Raw genomic sequence first — 23,290 nt, 5'->3', positions numbered from 1 at the left:
GGTGTCTCTAGGTTCATGCTGTAACTCCTCTCCTTCTTTCCCAACAACAGCATTTGCTTTTCTTGCTCCTGCCTCTCTTCCTCCAACTTGTTTACATTCTCACCGCTGTTGGGTCCAGACTCGTGTCGTGGAAAGTTTGCCTGTGGTATCAGCCACAGGAGCTCATCCATAAAGGAGTGGGGCCGTTGTACTTGGCCCAATGAGTGTTTCTGTGCTACCATGCCAGAAAATCCTCCTTGCTCTGCTGCTGCCCCCGTGGCTGTCAGCAGGATTCCCATCAGTCAAGCGTGGAGATGCCTGCCTTTCCACACCATCGCTGGTGTCCTGGCGGGGCTGGCAGCACCCTGTGTCATGTCTGGGTTTACCTGCGGTGCCTGGCCACGTCTGTGCTGGCCTGTCCCCTCTCTGTCGTTCCTGGGGTGTCCCAGGTTTTGTGTGGCTCCGTTCCTGCGGCACCTGCATGGAGATGCTGCCCCCGAGGGTCCTGCTTTCGGGCTGGGGACGTGTGCTGAGGATCTGCCCTGACATGTGTGAGCTTTCTGTACCAGTCTTGGGCCCTGGGGTGCTGGAGTTTGGGGGGGCTGTTGCCCTAATTCTTGGCTCCCTTGGGCTGTGACTCTCTGTAACAGTTTGGGCCATTTCTCCCATTTCTGCAGCAGGGCTCGCCACAGGGGTCAGCCACGATCTGGCTCCAGAGTCCTGAATCCTCCTTCAGATCTTTTTGGACAGATTTTGCCCAGCAGAAAAATGCCTCTGCAGGCTCCAGCACTGGAGGGACCCTGTCCGCCCTCCCTAAAGCGGGGAAGGAGCTGTCAAGGACAGGGGTACAGCCCTGCTTCACAGAGTTACTGGGCACCTGCCTTAGTTTAGGAGGCAACTCCTTTCTCTCCTCTCGTCAGATGGTGTCAAGACCAGGCATGAATGTGAGCTGGAGGGAGCTGTTGGAGCTGGACAGTATCGGGTTCTCCCTTTGCTGTGGTTAGTGGCAGCTCTTACTGTGAGCTCCCTATTTTTAACATCGCCCTGGGGCAGGCCTGGCTCTGGTAGTCGCCTCCCCGTTGTTTCGGTGGATATGTGACTCTCGGGGAAGTTTTATGACCGGGGTAGTAGATGTTGGATTTGACCGTCCGGGCCTGACCCATGTGACAGATGAAAGTGATACTGTGCGAGAGCCCCGGGTGGAGCGCGCTCTGCAGTAAGTGCTCAAATATGTGGAACTGTTTATAGAGAGCTGGTGGGGTAGGTGCAGCGACAGAGCAAACATCCTTCGGTTCCCTGACGCTGGGACTCGGGGACGGGCAGTCTCAGCCTGCCCCGGGGATGGAGGTGCAGGGTGCCTGGCTGGCTGCAGGACTGGTTGCTCACACTCCCTGTTCTCCACTTGCCTTTCGGTGGGATTTCATAACGTCCTTTCTCTTCTTTCCCTGCCTTAAACCAAACAAAAGGCCTTTGAGTTTCCCTGCTGCTGTAGCTTTGTTACCTTGTTGTGCCTACTTTTAAGACAACTTCCTCAATAACCGCCCCCCCCAAGCCACAACCCCAAATAGCAGAAAAACTGTGCCAGCATGGTTACTTTGCCATTAACTTGTCACAGGCTGTCTCCTCTGTAACCATTTACAGCGAAGTGGGTTCAGTAACTACTGAGTGGCTGAAGTTGGAAAGCGATCCCGTGAATACCTGTGTGTACAACTGGGAGCTGCCTTCTGCCCAGGGTGGTTACAACCGTGAGCACTAGGAGTAAAAAAAACACCTCTGTACTTTAGCTTTGCCTGTTCTTGTTTTCTCTCTGCATGAATGATATTTAATATAGAACAATGTATGTATCTCAGTTATTGTCCAGCTGTGTGAGAGAAACTGGATAAACTTGCTTAGTTTAATGCTTCTTGATGATTTCAAATTGATTTTTTTTTTTTTTTTTTTTTTGAAAGGCATCTCAAGTCCTCCAGCATCCTCTCTGGGTTAACTGGGGTTTTGCCTTTTTTTTAAAAAGCTTGGTCAGATATTATCCTCCTCCTTGTAAAATACACAAGTAGATAACAATTAGATGTGCTTCCTTTTAACAAGGGCATGTGTTTTACAAGTGTTAATCTTGGCTAAGGAGATAAACAGCTGTGATAGGAATTCCTATAACATGAAGACTGTTAAAGTTTGTCTTACATTAATAATACTAGCACAGTGACTAAAATTACTCAAGAGCTAATTAATTAAGACTAAAACCTCTTTATACTTTTCTCAGACTGCTATGATACTTGGCAGTCGAAACCAGTTGTTAATGTTCTGCAGCACTACAGTTCTCGCTTTTTAGGAGAGAATGTACATAAAGTTTTAGAAAGTAATACAAAACCGATGGGTATGTAATTGCATTTTGATCTAAGATGGTGCCCAAGAGACTGTTTAACAGGAGAAAAATGTCAAAAGACAGACAGCAATGACTGCACAGTGACTACATTAAGTTTTGGACTTCAAAAACATCTAGACAAAGCCCTCAGGTTTTGGCTCAGTGTTTAATTATTTGCATTTTTTCAGATTTAAGGTACCAACTAGGAAGAGCCGAAATTTTCTGGCAAGAACAGCAGCTTTCCACGTAGTTCAGTCAAGGCAGAAAAACTCAGCTAACAAATGCAGAGCACAAAATGAACTAATATTGTGTATCTTGTTATTGTAGCACTGATTCATCAGAAGCCATCATCTGCTTTCACTGCAGAGAGAATGAAACAGCAGGTATGCACACAGAAAGTATTTTAATAGGCTGAAAGCACAATATAAATCTAAAAGGGAGCAGTGAAAATAAGGGCCAAACATTAATGGAAATATCTGATTGCTGCAGTTTACTGAGCAACGAGCAGGTTGCTGGAGAGGCTTAGTGCTGGACGGGTGATGAGGGTAAGGGCTCAACGCTTTCTCTGTGGAAGCTCCCTGGGTTTATCTCCCATAGCATGGCTTTGTGCTGAGCTCCCGCACGCTGCCAGCAGCATCCTCCTGCCCGGCCCAAGGGCCTCTGCTCCGGCGGCAGCTCCAGGGGCTAGCCTGGGGACCTCACGCTCACCACAGCTTCCGAGCCCCGCCGACAGCAGCAGCATGATGCTGGTCACACCACTCTGCTGGAAAAAGGTTAGAAACTGCTGTTTTGAGAGCATGAGGACCTGCTTTTGGGAGTGGGCTGGTAGCCTGTGAGAAACTTCCTGGGATAAAGCTGGCTGTGGAACAAGCGTGGCCTGCCTGCTGGCTGGCTGCATTGGCCGTGACGGGTTCCGTCAGAGGGAGCATGTGGTGTCTGCCGGAGCCGCTGCAGGAGCTCGTAGGTGCCACTCGCCAGCCTGGGTGGAGGTTTGGGATTTAAAACTGCCCCCAGGAGCCCTGCTCATGGATCCCTCTTGGAATCATCATCATCGACAATGTCCACAGCTGTTTAAATACTAGGCTAAACTGAAACTGGTTCACTCATTTCTAGTAACTGTTTTCTTGGGTGAAGAGCTCCCTCTCCGGCAGTGCCTGAAATGGGGAGCAGTGTCTATGGCACGAGTGCATGACTATACAGTAAAATCTGTGCAGTGTGCCAAGGAAGTACTGCTAGGGCAGGATACACCTGCGGAGGGACACCAAGATCCCACGTAATGTGTCCCCTCTTTCTTTACCGACCAAAAGCAGGCAGCATTGCAAAGTTTTATTGCTGTAGGTGTGACTGCGCTGAATGGTTTTGATGACACATCTGTGTTTATTAAAAGATCACACTTCTTCCGCAGCACAACTTCATTTTCAAGAGCACAGAAGTTTGTTCAGAGCAGACAGATGGCCGCAGATCAGCTTCTGCTACAAATGACTACTTGAGTCTTAGGTACGAGGCATGATTCAAACCTGACTGCTGGAGGTGCCAAGAAAAAAAATGATAGCCGCCAGTGTTGCAGTCTGTTGCCCAGCTTATTCCCAAAATCAGACTCTTGCTACTGAGAGTTGACAGCGGGGTTCAGAGATGACAAATGATCAGAAAATAACACAGTCTGTGCAAGTCTTTGGTCTGAACTCTGTCCAGGCTGTCTACACAGAAGAGTCAGCATCGACCCTCTGCAAATTCTGCTCCTCAGTCCCAGAAGATATAGGTCACACGTAGTATTTATGATTAATCCTCACTGTTAGAGCATGAATCTTCAGCAAAGGATAATTACTTTAATTAGTTCTCAGTGTGTTGTACTATCTGTGGAGCAACGCTTGCTTACCCTCCTTCCCTGGAGAGCTGATCTCTAAAGGGCCTATTTGAAGTGGGTGAGAAGATAGTTGTGTCCCTACGGCACAGTGCAACACTAACAGCAGCATGACAGTATCGAGTATGGGCCAGGAAAGGTCAAAATCTGCTGCAGGGCTTGGGCTGAATTTGTGCCAAGGGTAGTTTGATACTCAGTTCAGTTTAATGATTCTAACTTTCTTTCATGGTTTCATTTAAGTATTTAAAAACTGGTTATTTGCTTTTTGCCTTTTGATACAATGAACACAACAGCTCATTTCTGGCTTTTGCCTAAAAGCTCCCATTGCCCAGGAGAGTCTTCGAAGAAACAAGCATCACACCCCTTCCTTGTACTCTCATTTCTGTTTGTTAAATTTCCATTTGATTGGCTTATCTCTGGACACATCCTGTTCCTTACCTGCAGTTCAGAAATGAACAGTCGTACAAATTCTGTTCCTTATTTTTCAAGTTTCCTAACAAAATGCAATTCCAGCGGCTTCTTGCTGATCACACTGGTCTTCCTTGAAAGGAAAGGGCTATTTCTAGCAGTTCTTTCCCCAGTTCCTCATGCCTCCCTCCAGCACTGAACTCTGCAGACAGCTCCCTGAACGTGACACAGATTCGGCGATGCTCTATGTGTCTGCGGTAAATCGCGTGTTTCCACTTGTACCGTGCGTCACCGTACAGCACCACCAGAGACCTTCGGGGTAACTCAATGGCAACAGTCACGTCTTTACTTGGAACAAGGCTTGGGGATAAAATGCAGTTGGTTCCCTCTTCACCTGAATGTCTGCATGCTGACGTGTCTGTAAGCAATCCAGAGGGACATAATTCCCCATTTTCTTTACTGCAAGTGGAAAATAATTGGATACTGTCCTCTGAATCACAAGACATGGATAGCACGGTTTTTGAGAGCAAGTTCAGGCTAACCAGACGCTCTCCCCAAAGCCACCAGTCATCAAAATGTGGGTCAATAGCAGAACCTCTTTCTGGCATGTAGTCCAGATTACATTGTTCAACAGGTAAGAAACTGCCTAGTACAGAGCAGGCCTTCATTTGTGCCACAATCTTTTTACTAAAACTTGGCAAACCGGTAAAACTGCCAGCTTTCAGCCTTTGTTTCTTGAAGTTCACTTTGGGTCCATAGTCCTGTTGGAAGAGGGGGCGAAAAGCAGGTGTTAAAATCTAAGACAAGTCTTTTTGGAGAGGCTGTGATCCCTACAGGGCTCACAGTCAAGACTGTTGAATTCTCATTTCTTCCAGTGACCTGGTCACCAGGTTGCAAAAGGCCTCAGTGAGGGTATGTTAATCTCTCTGGAATTAGATTTTTCACCTGTAAAGTAAAACCAAAACACCCACTTCTTTTGCCTGGAGACTCTGTGAACTTTAATGCCTGAACATGCACCATCAAGTATGATTTGTTACAACTACCATATACTTTTGCAAGAAGTTGACTTTAATTACAAGTAATTCTTGCAACTGATTTCAGGAAAAGCTTCCAAAGGAAAACATTCCATGAAAATTGCATATGTTCTGTGTTGTAACTGAAAACAGCTTTCCTTTTCCAGAGGGATCTAAGAACAAATGTGCTTCTCAAGTCAAACCTGTTTCTTTCGGCCAGACTGTGATGGTTTCCAGTCATCTTGATCCATCAGTTTAACTATCTCAGATTCTTCATCTTTGCTAATGAACTCCTCCACCAGAAACACTCCTGGAAATGGAAATGCCCAGCCAGCAAATTCCGAGTGCTCATTTCCTTTAGCTAGGCCTGTTGCTGGACAGTAAGTGAAGTTACCTTCTCCCTGTGGAAATAACAACGGAGAAGAAAAAAGCAGAGGGGAGAAGCTTATCACAGTAAGGTACTTCCATGATTTACCCCTGCAAACTTGATGTTGCAGCATGAAAACTGCCTGTACACTATTCTTGTAGAAATGAGAAATTTTACAGTTGCTTTTGGGGAACAACTCTTCCCTGCGTTTTTTACAACTGCAGCATTACTGTGCTGCTTGCTTGAAGCCACTTTTCTTCCTTTGTAATGTCTTTATCCTGAGAAGACGGGGAGGAAAAGATGATCCTCAGTGCCAAATGTATAAGGAGATTAATGGTCGGTATTCCTCAGGCGGGTTGTAGAGATGTAGTTTGTCATATCAATAAATATTGAATGAGGAAAGTTGATAAAAATCGCCAAGGCCAAAAGCCTAAGCTGTAGTGACCCTGTCGTTTCTTAATTATGAAACTCAGGTAAGGTCTGTCTTGGCTTTTGAGGTTGCTGTGGGCATCTGTAACTGAGGTGAAGCCACGCGGGCTCTTTCCACAAACACCCCGGGGGGGGCCCTGCTTTGTCCCCAGCCTGGGCCCCGATGGGCCCCGCAGAGCCCCCGGGGGAGCCGCAGCCGGCGGGAATTGGGGGGCGGGGGGGTCCCCTGGGCCTGAGCCGCCGCTCCTCCCCTGCCCCCGCCGGGCCCGCCCCGGGGGGAACACGGCACTCCCCCCCCCCCGCCGGGAACACGGCACTCCCCCCCCCCCCCCCCCCCCCCGCGCCGCCCCAACTCCTCTCGCCGGCCCCGCCCCGCCGCTGGCCCCGCCCCGCCGCCCCCTCCCCGTACCTGAGGGGGCGGAGCGGCCTGCGCGGGCCCCTCGCAGAGCAGGCAGGAGCGGATCCCCTTGCAGCCGCAGCTCGGCCCGCCGCCGCCCGCCGCCTCCATCCGAGCCGGCTGCGCTGAGGATACGGCTCCCCCTTCTCCCCTCCTCTCTCCCTTCCTTCCCGGCTCCTCTTCCTCCTCCCCCCCGCCGCCGCGGCCCGGCGCGCTTCCAGGTGAGGGCAGCGGGGGAGGGGCCCGGGGCCGCGGCGGGGCGGGCGGGCTCGGCGCAGGCCGCGCGGCCGGGGGAGCGGGGGCGTGGAGGGGGGGGGCGGGTGCGGGACTTGCTCTCCCAGCAGCCCCCGCGGCGCGGCCGGGCCCCGCTCCGCTGCTCGGGGCCGCGGGGGCTGCTGGGAGATGTAGTCCCGGCGCACACCCCGCGGGGGCGCCATAGGCCGCGGCCGGCACCGGCCCTCACCGCGGCCTCCGGGCAGCCAGCGCCGCGCGGAGGCAGCGTGAGGCGGCGACCGCGGCCCAGAGCCGCACCTGGCCGCCTCGGCGCGAAGACAGGGCCGCCGGCCCGGCCCGCGGTCGGTGCCGCGGCCTGCGCCCAGCAGCCGGTGTCCTGCGGTCCGGGCACGGCCCCCGGGCTGCCGCCGTCTGCGGGGCCGCCGGTGCCGCCTCTCACTCGAGAGGCCGACCCTGGATGGGCTAGCAGGCTGGTATCGTCGTCGTTGTCATCCCCAGCATGGCAGCGGTAGCGCAGCGGGCATCACGCGGTGGGCAGCGCTGGTTGTGCCGGGCTCCCCTTGGTTTAGCTGAAGCAGTGGTCCAGTCGGTGCAGAATAGTTGAGCTAAACTCCTTTTAATCTCTGCTGCACTAGTCAGGCGTGAATCGACACCCTGCTGTAGGACTGCCAAGCCCAAAAGGTTGGTCAGGCTGTGGGGCAGGAGGGTTGGTGGCAGCTTCTGGTGGCAGTTCCCAGTTAGCCTGGATTACGGGGTTCGTCAGGCTCCAGGATAATGGAATGGGCCTTCTGCAGCGTGGCTCGGGATGTGGTGGTGATGGGCCCGTGTTATCGTGGTCTCCCCTGCAGCTCCTGTGAGGTCACGGGGACATAGCTGCATCTGAGGTGTTGGTGTGGTCAAAAAGAGGGTGATGGGAACATCCACAGGCACTGGTGTCATATTTTTGTTATAGATACTGAACTCAGGGAGGTTTATTAGGTTCAGCACCTGATCCTGTGGTTTGGCTTTCAGTGACAGCTCTGTCTCTTGAAGGATCAAATCCTGAACATCTGCTGTTTGAACTGCTCTTCAGGCTTAGTGTTCTTTATGCCACTATAAAATATTCCATACACAAAGGATTGTTCTTATTTACAGGTGTTAACAAAGCAATGCCCTGTTGCTCAGTGCTGTAGGCATGTTATGGTGCTGAAGTCAAGCCTCAGGACAGCTTAGTGCTTTGCGTGTTCCTCACGATTTACTGGAGTGGCGTTTAGGCAGTGGTGAGACTAACATAAAAGGACAGTAGTGAGCCTGGCCTTGGAGCACTTTTTCATTTCCCTCTCTTGGAATCTGTGACAGAAAGAGCGGTAAGCCACGAACCAGTAATTTCATGAGGCTGCTTTGGCCCTATTGCTGTTACTATTCTAAATATCAGTGTATGTGTGTGTGCGTGGACTATCCTATCCACAACAATGCGTGAAAGCATCTCTTAATTACCAATAACATACACAATGTTGCCGATTTTTGTTTTCTTTGTGAGGAAATGATATTGATGGGTGAGTATTTACATTTCTGGTAATTAATTCAGTTTTCCAAAATTTTAGGGAATTTAGAAGTCGTCAGCCAAGAGTCTATCCATCTGGCCAGGCCAGTGAGCGCACTGTGTCATTTCCTCGGGAGGAAGACATTCTGAACAGGTGTATTTATTCTTACTGTTGCTGTTTATTTGAAAGCATGTCGGAGTTCTTGGAGCACAGCCCTGTTGCTCAGGAGAGGTACAAACAGGTAATAGCGAGACTGTCCTAGTCCTGCGTGCTATCACCCCGTGGACAGCTTTCATCTACAGCAAGTCTCGCTTTAATAGCCAAGGGAGGTATCGCTGCTGTTCTGGAGGTGGGTTGGGTCAGCATGTTGGGAGTGTGTGCCCAGCATAATAACAGTCTCTTAATTTCAACCGTGTGAGAAAGGCAACTTCAAACACAGCAGCAAAATCAGTAGCTAACCTCATAACTTTTTCCCCCTTTTGGAGTCAGTTGAAAGGACTTCCTATTATTCCTGTTTGTTTTACCAGGAAGGTTACAGGAAGAGATCCTACAGCTGACTGATTAGCGATTCCAGCAGAGGGGTGGAGGTTAAAAATGTCCAAAATTACTACAGAACTCCTTTTGGAAAGAGCAGTTCCAAGATCTACGAGGCTCCGAAAGATTGAGACACTGAAGTAAGTGCAGACAAGCCCATGGAAAATTCCAGCTGAATTCAGGCTGGGCAATGCTTTTTTTTGTCTTTCTTTTTTGTCTTTCTGTCTTTCTTTCTTTTACTGAAAAAAAGAGACAGTTACAAAGCACAGAGTGGGAGATGGCATTCTCAATGCAGGATCAGTGAGCACTAGTGGAACTGCATTCACTGGATAGGTTGTCAGCAGTTGCCACCTCTTTTCACCATTTATATTGTATATATGCTGCCATCTTTTTGTAGAATTGCTTAAGGCCAGATCCTGATTTCTAAACCCTAAGATATACTCTCTACCCTCAAACACTTCTGTCTTTGCTAGCAGTTGCTTAATGTGAATAAGAGAATCTCTTCTGACCTGGATTTTAGAGGGGTTTAGAAATATTTTTGGCTTTATTTCCCCTCCGTTTTCCTCTCCCTCCATCACTTTCCATCTCCTTTAAATCCAATTATGTTAGTACCTCAAACATTTCAGAAAGGGAGAATAAACTCTGACACACTTAGAAACCACTAAAAACAGTTTTGTTGCTCAGATCCTTAATAAAGGTCACTGAAAATATGTGTCTTTCCAAATGTTTAATACAGTGGAATTTCGCTATTCCAGAACTGGTCAATCCAAGTGCCTCAGCTAGCCAATTTCTGGCTGGCACATTTGTTGTTTTTGTTGCTGATGTAAGGGTTTTGGGTTTCATATGCACTCTTGAAAGCTACTTCTTTTAGTTTGTCTTGTGCTAAAATAATTGTTTTTAGAGAGAAAGAAGTTTATCTGAAGATTATAGGTCACAGTAATCTGGGTAGCAGAGTGATGTTGCAGTGTTAGAAGTAGTGAATTTCTAGAGTGTGTGAATTTCTAGAGTGTGTCTTCTTCCATGCAGCTTCTACAATGATTTTGAAGGGTTGTATTTCAGAAAGTCTGGGGAACAGTCTGTTGAGTTTCTCCCCAAAATGACACAGTAGTCACACTCAGCTTTGCAGCCAGCTGAATTCTGCTTAACCTTTCTTATATGCTTGAACTGGCTGTTTAGGTTTCTGAAATAACAAGTGAAGGTCTTGCTTCCTGATTTTATTTACCTCATTTATTCACACTTCATTTATATTTACAAGAGCTACTAATCATTAGAGATGGAGATTCTGTTTGTTAAAGAAACTCAGGCTTGTGTCCTCAAGAGATCTTGTCTGTCAGGGCTAGAAAGCTCCCTTTGGAGCTCAGCTAAATGATCTAATCAATTCTAAATGACCCTTCTTATAATATGCAGTTTTCACTTTCTTACAGAGGAGTAGTATTTTTTCTCCCCTCACAAATACTGTACCACTTCCTCTTTCAGGACTGAAAGCTTCTGTTTTGGTGGCAGCTTTTTGTTAGGGATTTTGTTAGGTAGATTTCCATATTTGCCACTGGAAGTTTTTGCAGCAAAATTCACTGTAAAAGAAATGGAAAAATCACTTCTTTGTGAAATTAGTTCTTTGAAAACAGCCAAACAATTTGAGGACCTACTTTGCCCTTGGCCTGAACTTAACTTCCAATGCAGAGAGTAAAAGTTTTGAGTCAAATCAGCAAACCGATCCAGTTTGCCACATCGTAGTCTGAGTGCAAGTGTCAGCATGAAGTGAGGGGGAGGACAGGACTAGCCTTTTGGAATCACTGTAGGCTTACATTGCTGATACCAGTTGTGAGATGGTGATTGCTAAAAAGTGAGTGAAATAATAAATCTGGTGCATCGTAGGGTAGACTGATGGTCTAGTGAATAAGTATCTTGTATTGCCACAGCTTGTGTTGTTGAATTTACATTGCAAAGGAATAAAATACCAAAATTTTTAGAGTTGTGGTAATTTTTTCTACAAACAAGAACGTTTCCAGTGATTCACAGCTCACAGCCAGCTGTTACCCATAGGAGGTTTATTTGGATTGTAGATTAATTGTACTGCAAATGCTTTGGTAGACTTGAGTCTCCGATGGTGTCTGTTAGCTCAGACACAGCATCTTCTCCATGTATGTGTTCTTGCAGCCCAGAATGCTGCAGACAAGAAAATGCAGGTTTGGTCAGATTTACCCAGTGAGTTGTGCTAGACTGAGAGGTGCCACCAGGTGGGACCTTGTATCCTGTGAAAGTCAGCGCTTGTGTTTGCAATGAACTGCAGGTGGTTCATGTTCTCTTTTGTTTTCAGCCTGTCCAAGCTGCAATTGAAGACTGGAGACCTAGACCCGCGTTTGTTTTCCCGACTGAGACATCTGCAGAAATTAGATCTCTCTGATAATTTACTGGACAAATTTCCCAGCAGTCTGACCCTGCCGGATCTGCGTGTCCTAAACTGCAACAACAACAAACTGGAAGATGTAACTGCTCTGAAACAGTTCCCTCTGCTCGAGGAGCTGACCTACGAGAACAATGTGTACTTGACAGTGAGTTACCTCCCATCCTTACAAGCGAAACATTAAATGGAGGGGGAAACAAAGAGCAGTTATGCCTAGTTTTCACATATTGTTCTTAGGCAGCAAGTGTTAGGACATGTGAGAAAGCAGCCAGTCTTTTGTGCCCCTTCAGCAGTTTGTGCCACCGTTTCCCAGTCTGCAGAGTGGCTTGCTCAAAACCACTCCGATACTAAAATCTGGTTATCTTGAACTTCTGATGGGCCAGAGTCCCATCTTGTGTAGTTTATCAGGCAGGATATCTTATGCTCATACTTGTGTACAATAGTCATGACTGTGTAGAAATGTTCTCCTGAAATGTTACTTTCAGTGCCCCTTGTGTTCTGAAAAGCAGACTTGGTCCTCTGATGAGGGGTTAAACTTGGTGATTAGTCTAGTTTAGGTTTTCTGACTTTTCCCAAGAGGCTCTGCTGACAGTACAGTATAAACATCCAAAACACTAATTTTACTTGTGCTTTAAACTGGCATCAGCCACCATCAGCATCCCCGGTTTGCTGCTGCATGCTGGCAGAAGTATATGTATGGTTGTTTGGGGAACTGGACTGGCCTAAAATGAACCTGATCCAAAGAATCCCTGCTTCGTGTACGTTTACTGTAGGCAGGGCAGGCCTCTGTGTTAGATGCTCACTCTGAGTTAAAGGATGCGGACAGCACGCCCATCGTTGTGCTCAGGTGGGAGCAGAGGAGCCTTGGTTACACCGCCACCACCTTGTGTTGGATGTTAGTACTGCATAAGTGTGAGGCAGGTCTTTTGTCTACAGTTTAAGAACCTAACTCATAGGAGAATGTTAATTTACAACTAAAAGGTGATATTCAAGTCATAAATGCTGAGAAGATTTTATGAAATGGCCTTCCCTGACTAAATATATTATTCTTATCCTTGGCTGTATTTAATAAAGGACTAAAGCTGAAGCAAGTACCATGTGTACAGTTTTTGTAACTCTGATGTCTTCTCTTTCTAGCTCAATGATGACTATAAAGTAATGTTTCTTTTGCAAAATCTTCGGCTACTCAATGGCAAGGATATAACCAAACTGGCTAATCATGTGAGGCGTGTCAATAGTCGTAAGCTGACCAGCAAGGTAAGACATGTAATATTTTCTTAATCTCTGAACACCTCAGAAGTAACTAAATACTGTGCTTGGTTTAATGACAGAGTTACAAACAAGCATCAACTGGTTAACAATAATTCTGGTATGATCTGAGCACAGCCCACGGTATGGTCCACCCAGTAAATGTCTTACTGCTGCTTTCTCTGGTCACTGCTTGCATTTGCTCTACCTGTTCTGTGTAGCCAACTTCTGCCTTCACTTTAAATCACAGGAGCAGGGTCAGCAAGATTTGTGTCTGACCCTCTAGTTTTCAGGTCACTCCGATCATCATTCAAAAAACGGGAGAAGCTTGGTGCTGACATAACAGCTGCATACACCTCCCCATCTAATTTACATTACTGTCCTGGCTGCAGGAGTGGGGAGCACAAAACCAAGCTGGGGATAATCTTGCTTTTTCCAGCATACACCAGGAACAAGGATTAGTTCTTTCTTCTTCAGTTGTGCTTGTTATTTTCACTCATTTATGTACACAGTTTAGTTGCTGACAGATTCTCCCCACAAAGCATGTTGTGATCTTGAGCAAAATCATTGTTCTGTTGTGAAAAGGGTTTTTTTTTTTGTGCAGTACTGCTCTTACTGTTTGTATTCTAGATAGTTGATCTTGTTAATTCCTTCTTTGTAGCAGTGGTGGAGAGATCAAATACTGAAGACTGGGATGGCTTGTGGTGCTGTTATCTGTGTGTTGTGTATCTGTTGTGTTGTTATCTGTGTAGCACCTTGTACTTCAGAGGGTCTTGATGAGGGCTGCTCAGCCTCTTATCCTCCAGGCTACTGGGCATGGTTGGCTACTTAACCAGACACCAAATACTCCCCCCGTGCTGTTCACTTTGTGCTGGTATCTGTGGCCCAGATCCCTTTCCCTGATGGTATTGCTTTGTACCTGGCTGCCCAGTTCTTACCACTGTGTCTAAATTTCCAATGTCTGTTGGGTCCAAACACTTCTGGATGTGTTACTACCTGCCAGAAACTTTCAGATGGGAAACTGTGCTGATAGGTGAGCATCTGTGTGACTGTGCCTGTAGTTCAGAAGCCTTTTGGAGCCAAGGTATCTATAAATGGGGATGGTATGTGCACCAGTCCTGCTAACACATGCACTGGAACTACAAGAAAACTCAAACATCCTGGTTATAATACATGCCTGTTATAATAAATTAGTTACTTGTCAGGTACTCGGTGTTAGTAGGGCACAGTTTAAGACTCCTTAAGACCATTTGTTATGGATCCAGAGGCATGAAATCAGACATTGCTTTGATATCTGCTTAGCCGCACTCGCTTAGGCTTGGTTCAGAGGAATTGGGTTTCTTGTTAGCTGAAGTCATGGTTTGAACACTGATAAAATAAATGGAAGCAGTGCCATCACGTAGCTAACAGAGCCTCAGGGTTGGCAACTTCTTAAGTGTTTTCACAAGTACTCTTGTGCTTTTCTGCTTTGGTTTTCTGTAGTATTGTGTTGAATAAAGTCAGTCTTTCTGCCTAGGTTACCGCTCACTGGGAAAAATTCTTCCGTGACCAACTTCCTGAGAAATACACAGCTGAGCAAGTGAAGTCCATCAAGAAAAAGTTCCTGAAGTCAGTACAAACCAATGTAGTATATGGACCCAGCTCACTCAGTGAATTCACCCGCTGGCGGGTAGGTTACATTTCACTTAACCCTTCTGCTCTTCAGGCAGGGACTCTGCAGCCTGATTCTGAACGAATCTGATTAAAATACTCTATGGATTTGTGTTCAGGGTATCGGGGCTCTTGCAAGCAGGTGGTATCACTTTCTCTGGTTTTCTTCTTTGTTAAGCAGTTACGGAAGTACCAGGACTAAATGTGCATGAAGTTGCATGACTGCCATTAAACATTGTTTTTTTAATTCATAAGCAGTAATGATACTCATAATAATTAACAAGACTACAGTATCCTTAGTGCTTAATTATTTGCAAATAACTAATGGAACCTTTAGTCTTGATGGAAGCTGTATGAAAGTAGAAAAGATAGACAGTTACTCCCAGTGGGGAAAGATAGCATTTAGTTTGTAACTTATGTTCTAATTGTATGTACATACATACAATTGAGGCTTCCATCTCTCTTTTATCTTGTTGCATTGCTGTGCTGTTGTTTTTGCAAATGTGTACCCACGACAGAGTGAAGTTCTTGGGTCCTGTAATGTCAGCAGAGGACTTGGCCTGCCAATCTGTCAGCTGAGGACTCCATCATTTGTGAAATTCACCTAGAACAGTGGAAGCAGATATAAAAAACTCGGCAAAGCAGCTCTTGTCGTTACACATCAGAGTTTGACTGCTGTTACTTTTTGTCTTTTTTTTTTTTTAACATATCCACATATTGCTTCTAAGGTGAAAATGATTGCGGAAGAGTTTCTGGCATACTCGCTTGGTCTGGAGTTAAATACAGATCCTGAACCAGAGGAGAAGATGGATGAGAGTGAGGAAGAAAGTACAGAAAGCCCCAGGGAAGCTGCAGAGGATGTGAATCAGGTAGGTGATTTTTCCAGTTACGCTAACAATGTCCTTTTTATTTCTTAGAATCCAGTAGCACTTGTCAGTTTACATTTATGACCCTCTTGGTCCCTGTAGGGGCAGTCTCAGACTCCAGCCTGTATTCAGCAGCCAAGGCTTGTTCTTTATGGCCAGATTGAAGCTTTCCCAGCGATATGAAGGCTGAGTTGTTCTCCAGGAGGAGAGAGCTTCCATTCTCATAGGAGACTCAAAAGATTTCATGAGTATTGTCCTACTGACTCTACCTCTCCTTTGAGGAAGGGATAGTTTTTAATGAGAGAACTGGGCTGATGCATGGCCAGACTGATGGCACTTGCCTTCTTTGAGATGGCTGCGGACTGAACCCCCTCAGTCCATGGGCCAGATCTGTTTTTCCACATCATATGTAAATCACAAATAACTGGGACAAGGAAAGGGAGATGAAAATGAGGCTGGCTGTGTGATTTTTCATTAGCTTCTGCCTCTAGGAACTCTGCAGCTCTGGGCTGTCTGATTCTTGGAACCCAGTCTATAACCGTGGGATGGTATTTGCATTTGAATAATTAATCTCTGATTTACAAATGATCTGCACATCTCGGGGAAGCTAGAAACCTTCTGCAGAAACTGACAGTATGCTTTATAGGTCACAGTAACGCCCGGCAAGAGGAAAAGAAATAATTCAAAAGCAGGCTCTGGAAACAAGAGGTCCAAGTCCAAGGCAAACACCAAGGAGGAGGCTGTAGTTAATCCCAGAAAGTCTAGTCGTGTGCAGGGTGAACCAAGAACATCGAAGCAGCCAGCCAAAGAGGCAACCCCTGAGGAGGCAGCTGAAGGTACAGATAAGAATGGAGAGCAGTGTCCCAAGGGGCAAAGCAACAGAAGATCCAGCCAGCTGACAGGGGAACAGAAAAGCCAAGAGCAGGAGAATGGAGTTGTTAGCTTGACCCCAGTGAAGAACTCCAAGGGCAAGGTATGTTCATCAGCCCCCCTGGGACTGCCTTTTGGCCTCTTGGTTTAGTGGGAGGAGCCGCATTCAGATTTCATCAGAGCTCTACACAGCTTGGAGCTCGTAATTGGCCAGATATATTGTGAGTTACGGTTTTTGTTTTTGTGTTTTTTTTGTTGTTGTTTTAAATCTCTCAGAGGCATCAGGGAAGCCCTCCCCCCCCCTGGAGAAGTGAATCCCCTGCAGGGGATGGATGGACCAGCGCTCTGAGGTGGTGCACTGAAAGCCTATTCTTAGAAATGGGACTGGCATGACTTGCTCTCAGGTCAAACTGATGGCTGCATGGGGAAAGGTGTTTCCCCCTCAGCTCAGACCAGTGGGGATCTAAAGGGTTTTTCACATTTCTCTGCAGCAGGAAATGGGGTTCACTGCTGGGGCCTACTGGTTTAGGAGTCTTGAGCACTGGTGACACGTCAGTCTCCTGTTCTCTGTAGCACAGAAGGGCTGAAAATTGCTTCAGTTTAATTCAGACTGCTGTGTTCAGTAGAGGGTTCTGTCAAGGCAATCACAGGCAAACTGCTGTCAGGGGAATGAATTTTCTAAATGTGGATGGTTTATTGTAGGAGGATGTCAGTGCAGAGCCATTGCATTTTCTTCAGTGTCACAGTAAAGGCAACAGCCGCGAGGATTTTAAAACGCAGCTCTGGTCCTGTGTCTTCGAGCCATTGCTAGACTGTGGAGCCAGGAAAGGTGAGCTCTTAAAGAGGTTTGCAGGATTCCCAGAACCACCTGGCTCTGGAATCCCAGCGGACTCCATGCGTTAGACCCCTGCTCCTTCAAGCTGTAGTCTCCGTTGTCAGGAAGAGACTTGCTTACATACTTCTTTGACTTTGAAAACAGGAGACTGGGAGAGCACCAGGCAGTGATAAGCTGCAGTCTTCACACGTTATCCGTGAACCTGGGAACTTTTCACCTATTCTTTTCATCTTTCAGATCCCATTGTGAGCTCCTCCAGAACTGTGGCAACATGTGGAGGAGAATCTGTGTGTCTGATTGATTGTGAGACGGGGACGGTGCTGAAAAAGTATAAGGTGGCTACAGAGGTAGGTTGCAATTGGGAGAGTAAGCACCGAATGGAAATACCACAACCCGTTATAATTGCATACATGTATACATAATATATATTACAAAGAGTTCTGAAAGGGTTTCAAGCATTAGCATGAACAGGTCTTAAAAGGATGTAGATAGTAAACGTTTCTTGCTTATCCTTTTAGCCTGGTTTGGTTTTACATTTTGATGAGTTTAAAAGATTAGTCTGCCTCTTCTCACACAGGCATACAGATGTGTATCCAGGCTGCTAAGACTGCTTGGCGGCCTAGAGGAACAAACATCCTGTTTTGGTAGTTTGTGTTCTTCTGAGGGTTGTTTTGAGATTCGATGCTCTGCCTCAGATAGTCATGTCGCTTCACCTGGATACCTCTTGTGATAGTTGTCTTATCTCTGAGCAAACAGCCGTCCTGCTGGCTGTTCTCTTTCACACTGGATTCTTGTTTTCTTTCTGTCCTAGGAGTTTTTCAGTGTTGCATGGACAACTCTCACAATGGTGGTTGGTGACAGTCAGAAAAAATGTCATAATATCTTGGCAGCTGCTGGGAGGAGAGGGATTGTTAAACTGATTCATGTGGCAGCAGACTTCTGCTACGGAGAGATAAAAGCTCATAAAAAGCCCATTGCTACTGTCTGCTTCAGCCCAACTCGAGAAACTCACCTCTTCAGTAAGTCTCTGGTTCAGAATCACTTTAGCTTTAGTACCTAACGTGGAAAAGGCTGGGCTTCCTGAATAGGGGAACTGTCACCAGTGCAGGCAGGGACCACACACACGTACAGAAACCACAGACAGACGTTAGGGAGAGAGCACTGTTAGTCTCACATGGCAGTAACCTACAGAAGGTACGAATTGTTTCAGCCACAGCCCGACTCTTTAGCTAGGTGCAGCAGCTCCTGTTTCTCTCTTGGTAGTTCTCAGGGTGGCTGTCACACACCCATTAGCCACAAACAAGCCCGGTAGTGGATCCGTTCTGCAGGGATGAGTAAGAAGAATGGTAGCCAGAGCAGCCTGCTGGGGCCGGGCAGCCAGCCGTTAGGGCTCTCGCCAAGCGTGGCAACAGGGGCAGTGCGGCGTATTATGGGCTGCTGGATTTCATTTTTTCCACTGAGCAAAATTATGCACTTAACTGCTTTTGAATAAATGAACTTTTTTTTGAGTTCTGTGCCTCCTCAGAAATCTTTATTCAGGTCCCGCTGTAGAAGAGAGCTTTGCCACAGTAGGGCCCACAGAGCCTGAGGCCTGGGAGGAAACGAACCATCATATTACAAATTGCAGCTGCATTATCAGGCCTGTAAAGTACCCTGTTACAGAGCCAGTCAGACCACACCTGCACCCCACAGCCCATTGTTTCTCTTGCCTCCAATTACCCACGTCCTGGAGTGGTTAGAGTGCTACCTGAACCATTAAAAGTGGGATTTTTTTAAAATAGGGGTATCTGTAGTGGATACCTTTCAAGAAGAAGCTCAAAGTGCAAAAGGCAGAAGCCTAGAGGGATAGGGAGGTTGATAGCACATCCATATAGTAGCCTGGACAGCAAGGCTCATATTGCATAGAAAAATTTGTAGTAATGAAGTGAGAGTCTCTGCATGCCTGTCTGGGGACTGGACACTAAGCTGTTTACTCTTGAGTTTGAGGGATGCCACCTGATTAGGATCCAGATTACTCCGAGTCATCTATTCGGATTGTTTCTGCTATCAGTATGTCAGCTTGGTGACAAAGATATTAAGTATCTTTCACACTTTATGCCAGTGCCTGACTTTTCCAACAGGAGCTGCTGTGGATGTGAAGACAGTAAGAGGTGATATGTGGAATAAAATGACATCTGCCTGAGAGTAGAGGTCGGAGCTTACATTTTAGATTCCATTAGAACCCATGACCAGAAACATGACTTCAGAGGGGCACTAACTAATGACCTTGTGAAGCCACAACTTTGTAATGGACACCAGGAAACAAACTTTCTTTTATCTGCTCTTCTTAGAGCACAGGATAAGAATGCAAATTACTGCATGTTTGACAATGTCTGTGGAGTTGAGCCAGGAGCCTCGGTGATTGTTGCTGTGCTTTAATGAGCTCTCTGATGCCACAGGCTTAGAGTGTTACAGCCTGTCCCACAGGTAGAATTGCCAGCTAGCATGAGAAAAGCTAAATGAGCAGCGGTGTCACTACCTGCTTCTCTTGTGTCCCACAGCTGCATCCTATGACAAGCGAATTGCACTCTGGGATATTGGGATTCCAGACTGTGACTACAATTTCAAAGCAAGGTAAAGGGTCAAAAGCCAGATGTGGCCAGTCCAGGAGCCTATAGCTATCATGTCACAGCACCACTTAACTGCTTATTCTCTTTTTTCCCTTGTAGCCAGCTGCTGCTGCTGGAAGCTCTCTCTATTCCCTTACGGATTGAGCTGGTGCCCACCTGCCCAGATCAGTACCTGCTGGCTGGCTGTGAAAGCGGCTGCTTTGCCTGGAATATAAAACTGGATAAGGAACAAAAAAGCAGGTGAGAACCAAAAGCTGGGAGCATCCATTTGTCTTCCATAACAAGAAGAGGTAGTCCTAGGCAGGGCTTTATTGCTAACAGAGGAGGTCTGAGCAAGAAAATCAGCATGTCCTACCAAACTTAAAATGTACTCCTCATAGTGGTAAGAAAAAATACCAGTGTAGCACTAAAGGAGTGATCAAAGCTAGCATCCCTGAGCTCGTATTGATGCTCCAGCCTACAAGTGTTGCAGGCTGACATGAGTGTAATACAATACCCTAAAACTTAAGGGTTTATCACCTTGAAATAGTGCAACGAAGTATAAATTATTGGATCGAGTTCAAGCGTCACAGCAAGGCCTACCCTGCTTCTGGTACGTGAGGTTACCCAGGAAACTGGCACTCTCTGGGAGCACAGCAAAAAATTACAAGAAAGAAGCAAGTGAAGTCATGCCCTGCTGACATACTCATCTGATGTCTAGAAAAAGAGATGAAGTAAACCATCAGTCTCTTAAGTAAATGGGCTTCTGCTGTATTAATAAACACGGGTGGCCAAAAGCATAAGTTCAAGCAGGAGTTCATGAATTTCCTTCTGGGTTCTGTACCTGAGTGCCCTTCCACTGCTGCCCATTCAGGACTTGACTCGTTTCACCCTTCCTTTAGGCCTTTTGAAGTCCTGTTCCAGTTCCCTGATGATGATGGAGGCATGACAACATCTCACAGGGTCGACGGTGTGGCTTTTCTGAATAATGATGTTGTTGGTGAGTATGAATAGAACGGCTCAATCAGAAAGTCAGGCACCTCAGCATGTGGCAGGCTGCAGCCAACATGATGAGCAGAGGGACTGAATGGGGCGTGACTACCTCCTCTTTAGATTCTTGGGGGCTACACAGAATGGAGTTGTCTCCCAGGGTCACTTATCGTTCCCTAAAATGTGGCTAGAGGTTCAAACCTGTGTCTGAGCAGGGCTGGAAAGCAGGCAGACCTACCCCCGAGAGGAGAGAGGTCCTTTATGCTCACAGGCTGGTGGCAGCAGCACTTTTTTTGCAGGGGAGATGGGGGTTCCTACATCTGGGGGAATGCTTAAAGCATGGGCTCTGTCTTTCCAAATGCTTGTTTTACAGTTCAGGAACATAAGCATGGGACTGAAAAATCCCTCTGGAGCCTTTAGTTATCCTGAAACGAGGTAAAGGAAGTAGAAACAGTTGCTGCTGGTATCAGGTCCCACACCAGGTTAAAAGCCACCTTCTGGATGGACCACCCAAGGGCAGCCTTTGTCTTCAGGCATTTTACTTCTCAGCCACTGACAGCCTCTCCTGTCTTTCTTCCCTAGTTTCCAAGAGCTCTAAACTGGGATGCATATACTTGTGGAGCTGGAGTCGGTCTTTTGACACAAAGGGGAAGGGATGCCAGCGAACAGTGGGTGCAGTTATTCTCGCTGAGCTGGAGTGGTCCACGACAGACCTGTCCTACCTGACGCTCAGCACCTGCCCAGGTAGGCAGCACCCACCCAGGTAGGCAGCACCCTTCTGCAGGGCAAGCAGCAAGGTTGTACAGCGCAAGATTTACTGGGAAGGGTTGTGGGTGCCTCCCCTTTCACCCCTCAGAGGAGCCTGTAGCTTGAGGCAGGGGCCTGGATTTCAGTCACCCTCAGAGATCGTGTCTGGCCTCCCCTCTGCAAGCAACAAGAGCCCTCACCTCACTGCACTGCAGCTCCAGCACAGCATGACCCATATATAATAAAAATAATAAATAATTACTGCTATACCATGTCCCATACATTCAGGGAAGAGCTCAGGCTTACAGCCTTACACCAACTGACTGTACAGGGCCAACCTATGGTCTTCCTTGTACAGGTCTTCAGAGCACACACAGCTGGTGGCTGGGCCCTGCAGCTTTTCTGGAGCCATTTTAATGCTCGGTGCCTCTGAAGTAAGGGGTAGGAATTCCACACACAGGGCAGCTGGCTTTTAAGACTGACAAGGAACAGACAAACCTGATGTGATTGTCACTTTCCAAAACCAAAAAGTCAGAATACCAAAACATCCATCTCTAGCTTTTCTGTACTAGAGTAAGTCAGCTGATTCAGCTTTAAATGAATTTACTTTTTTCAGAGCAAGGCAGATTAATATATTTTGCTGGAAATGTAATTTTGCTGGAGCGTGACATCCTCCCCTGTGATCCTACAGCAGTGTCTTGAGCTCTGGTCTACAGAGGAGGAAACGCCCAGTTCCACACTGGTTTTCCACCTTCTTTTGGTCTTACAGCAAAAGAGTACGTGTTCTGCGGTGATGAGAAGGGAAGTGTGTGGATGTACAACCTCTCAAACTACACCACAGCATGGAGCTCTGCAAAGGGAAAACGCTCAGACAAGAGGATCCCTCCCTCGCAGGTGGGTCTCCTTTACCCTCTGGGGCTGAGCTGGGCCTCCCTTCTGCCCCGGTGCAGCTGTCCCGAGGCTCCTGAGCAGATTTACACCAGAACAAGCCTCGTGTTTCCTGTACCTAACACTCAGAAGCAGTTAAAAGCAATCCTTGCCAGAGCACGACCAAGGCCATCTTTCAAATCTCACACAGACACAACTGTGACAGGAATTAGGAGCTGTAAAGCAGGTCTCTTTGCTCCTGCGTTCTGCAGCTCGGCAACTTTTCCTAGAAGAAGGGCCCTCAGTAAAAAAAATAAGTGGTTGAACTGGAGAGCCCAACACCACCCCCATCCAGGCACCATTTCCCTGACAAGCCCAGGGAAGGCAGAGGCTGTGCCCTGGCAGAACTGCATACAGTAAAGGGCTCACTGCTTCCATATGCTCATGCCCCCCCTTTTTCTGCTTGGTAGTTCCCTGGCCTCTGGAGACAGTCCTCTTCTGGGCAGTTACTGCTCCCCGGGAGGGTGAAGGTGTACACATTCAAAGGCTCACTGCAGAGCCTGGTCTGGAGCCATCATTATACATAGGTATGGCACAACCTCATGTTCTGTGAAGTTTTTGCAAGCGCAGTGCCCAAATCGACGCTCAGTTCCAGCTGCTTTCACATCCTCCTTTCTGATGAAGCCTCTGGTCAAACCCGCTCTCCCCTCTGGGAGGAGTGCCAGAGCTGCACCACCTCCCTCCGCAGCGGGAAGAACCTTCCTGTTCACCTTCCCCAGGTGGGAAGGGCAGCAGCTTCCACAGAAACCCAGTCATCAAACCAGGCCTTGCCATAATTAATAACCTTCCACTTTCAGAGACAATACCACTGTTCCTTTCCTACCTAATCTCTGTTCTCCTCATAGATTCTCAAGTGGCCAGAGCTTCAAGCAAACAAGGAGCACCTGACTGAAGTCCTAATAAACAATGTGGTATCAGACCCTGCTTTTACTTACCTTGTCGTTCTAACTAGTGTGAACGTAACAGCCATTTGGAAGAAGTCATAGTCCCTTGTAACAGTTTCATTCCCATGCTTTGAAACAGTGCAGTATTAGTGACCGTTACCCATCTAACCATTAAGT

At 47.2% G+C, this 23,290-nt stretch overlaps 2 protein-coding genes across 11 annotated transcripts; one reads left to right on the top strand and one right to left on the bottom strand.

Moving 5' to 3' along the window:
* Positions 1-2,208: 2,208 nt before the first annotated feature.
* Positions 2,209-6,945, bottom strand: ALKBH4 (alkB homolog 4, lysine demethylase). Its single transcript, XM_074923228.1, has 3 exons — positions 6,826-6,945; positions 5,824-6,021; positions 2,209-5,368 (listed from the first exon to the last, which is right to left on the bottom strand). The coding sequence occupies exons 1-3, from the start codon at positions 6,922-6,924 to the stop codon at positions 4,727-4,729; spliced, it is 939 nt and encodes a 312-aa protein (XP_074779329.1). The 5' UTR covers positions 6,925-6,945; the 3' UTR covers positions 2,209-4,726.
* Positions 6,907-23,231, top strand: LRWD1 (leucine rich repeats and WD repeat domain containing 1). Of its 10 annotated transcripts, none has more exons than XM_074923219.1 (18): positions 6,921-7,034; positions 8,182-8,393; positions 8,631-8,723; positions 9,098-9,244; positions 11,422-11,656; positions 12,646-12,765; positions 14,273-14,425; positions 15,135-15,275; positions 15,919-16,245; positions 16,845-16,971; positions 17,215-17,324; positions 17,789-17,996; positions 19,518-19,590; positions 19,686-19,826; positions 20,468-20,565; positions 21,138-21,299; positions 22,072-22,196; positions 23,075-23,231. In XM_074923219.1, exons 4-18 carry the CDS (start codon positions 9,165-9,167, stop codon positions 23,213-23,215), a joined length of 2,241 nt encoding a protein of 746 aa, XP_074779320.1. In that variant the 5' UTR covers positions 6,921-7,034; positions 8,182-8,393; positions 8,631-8,723; positions 9,098-9,164; the 3' UTR covers positions 23,216-23,231. The 10 variants fall into 10 exon arrangements, 9 of the variants coding, with proteins under 9 accessions (XP_074779325.1, XP_074779324.1, XP_074779327.1 ...); XM_074923220.1 differs by having other exon boundaries at positions 8,631-8,811; XM_074923222.1 differs by having other exon boundaries at positions 8,631-8,919.
* Positions 23,232-23,290: the final 59 nt, after the last annotated feature.

This window comes from Athene noctua, chromosome 19 (assembly GCF_965140245.1).
Source record: "Athene noctua chromosome 19, bAthNoc1.hap1.1, whole genome shotgun sequence".
Lineage (NCBI taxonomy): Eukaryota > Metazoa > Chordata > Aves > Strigiformes > Strigidae > Athene > Athene noctua.
Note: the sequence above shows the minus strand (reverse complement) of the source record. Positions and strands in the feature narration are given on the sequence as shown.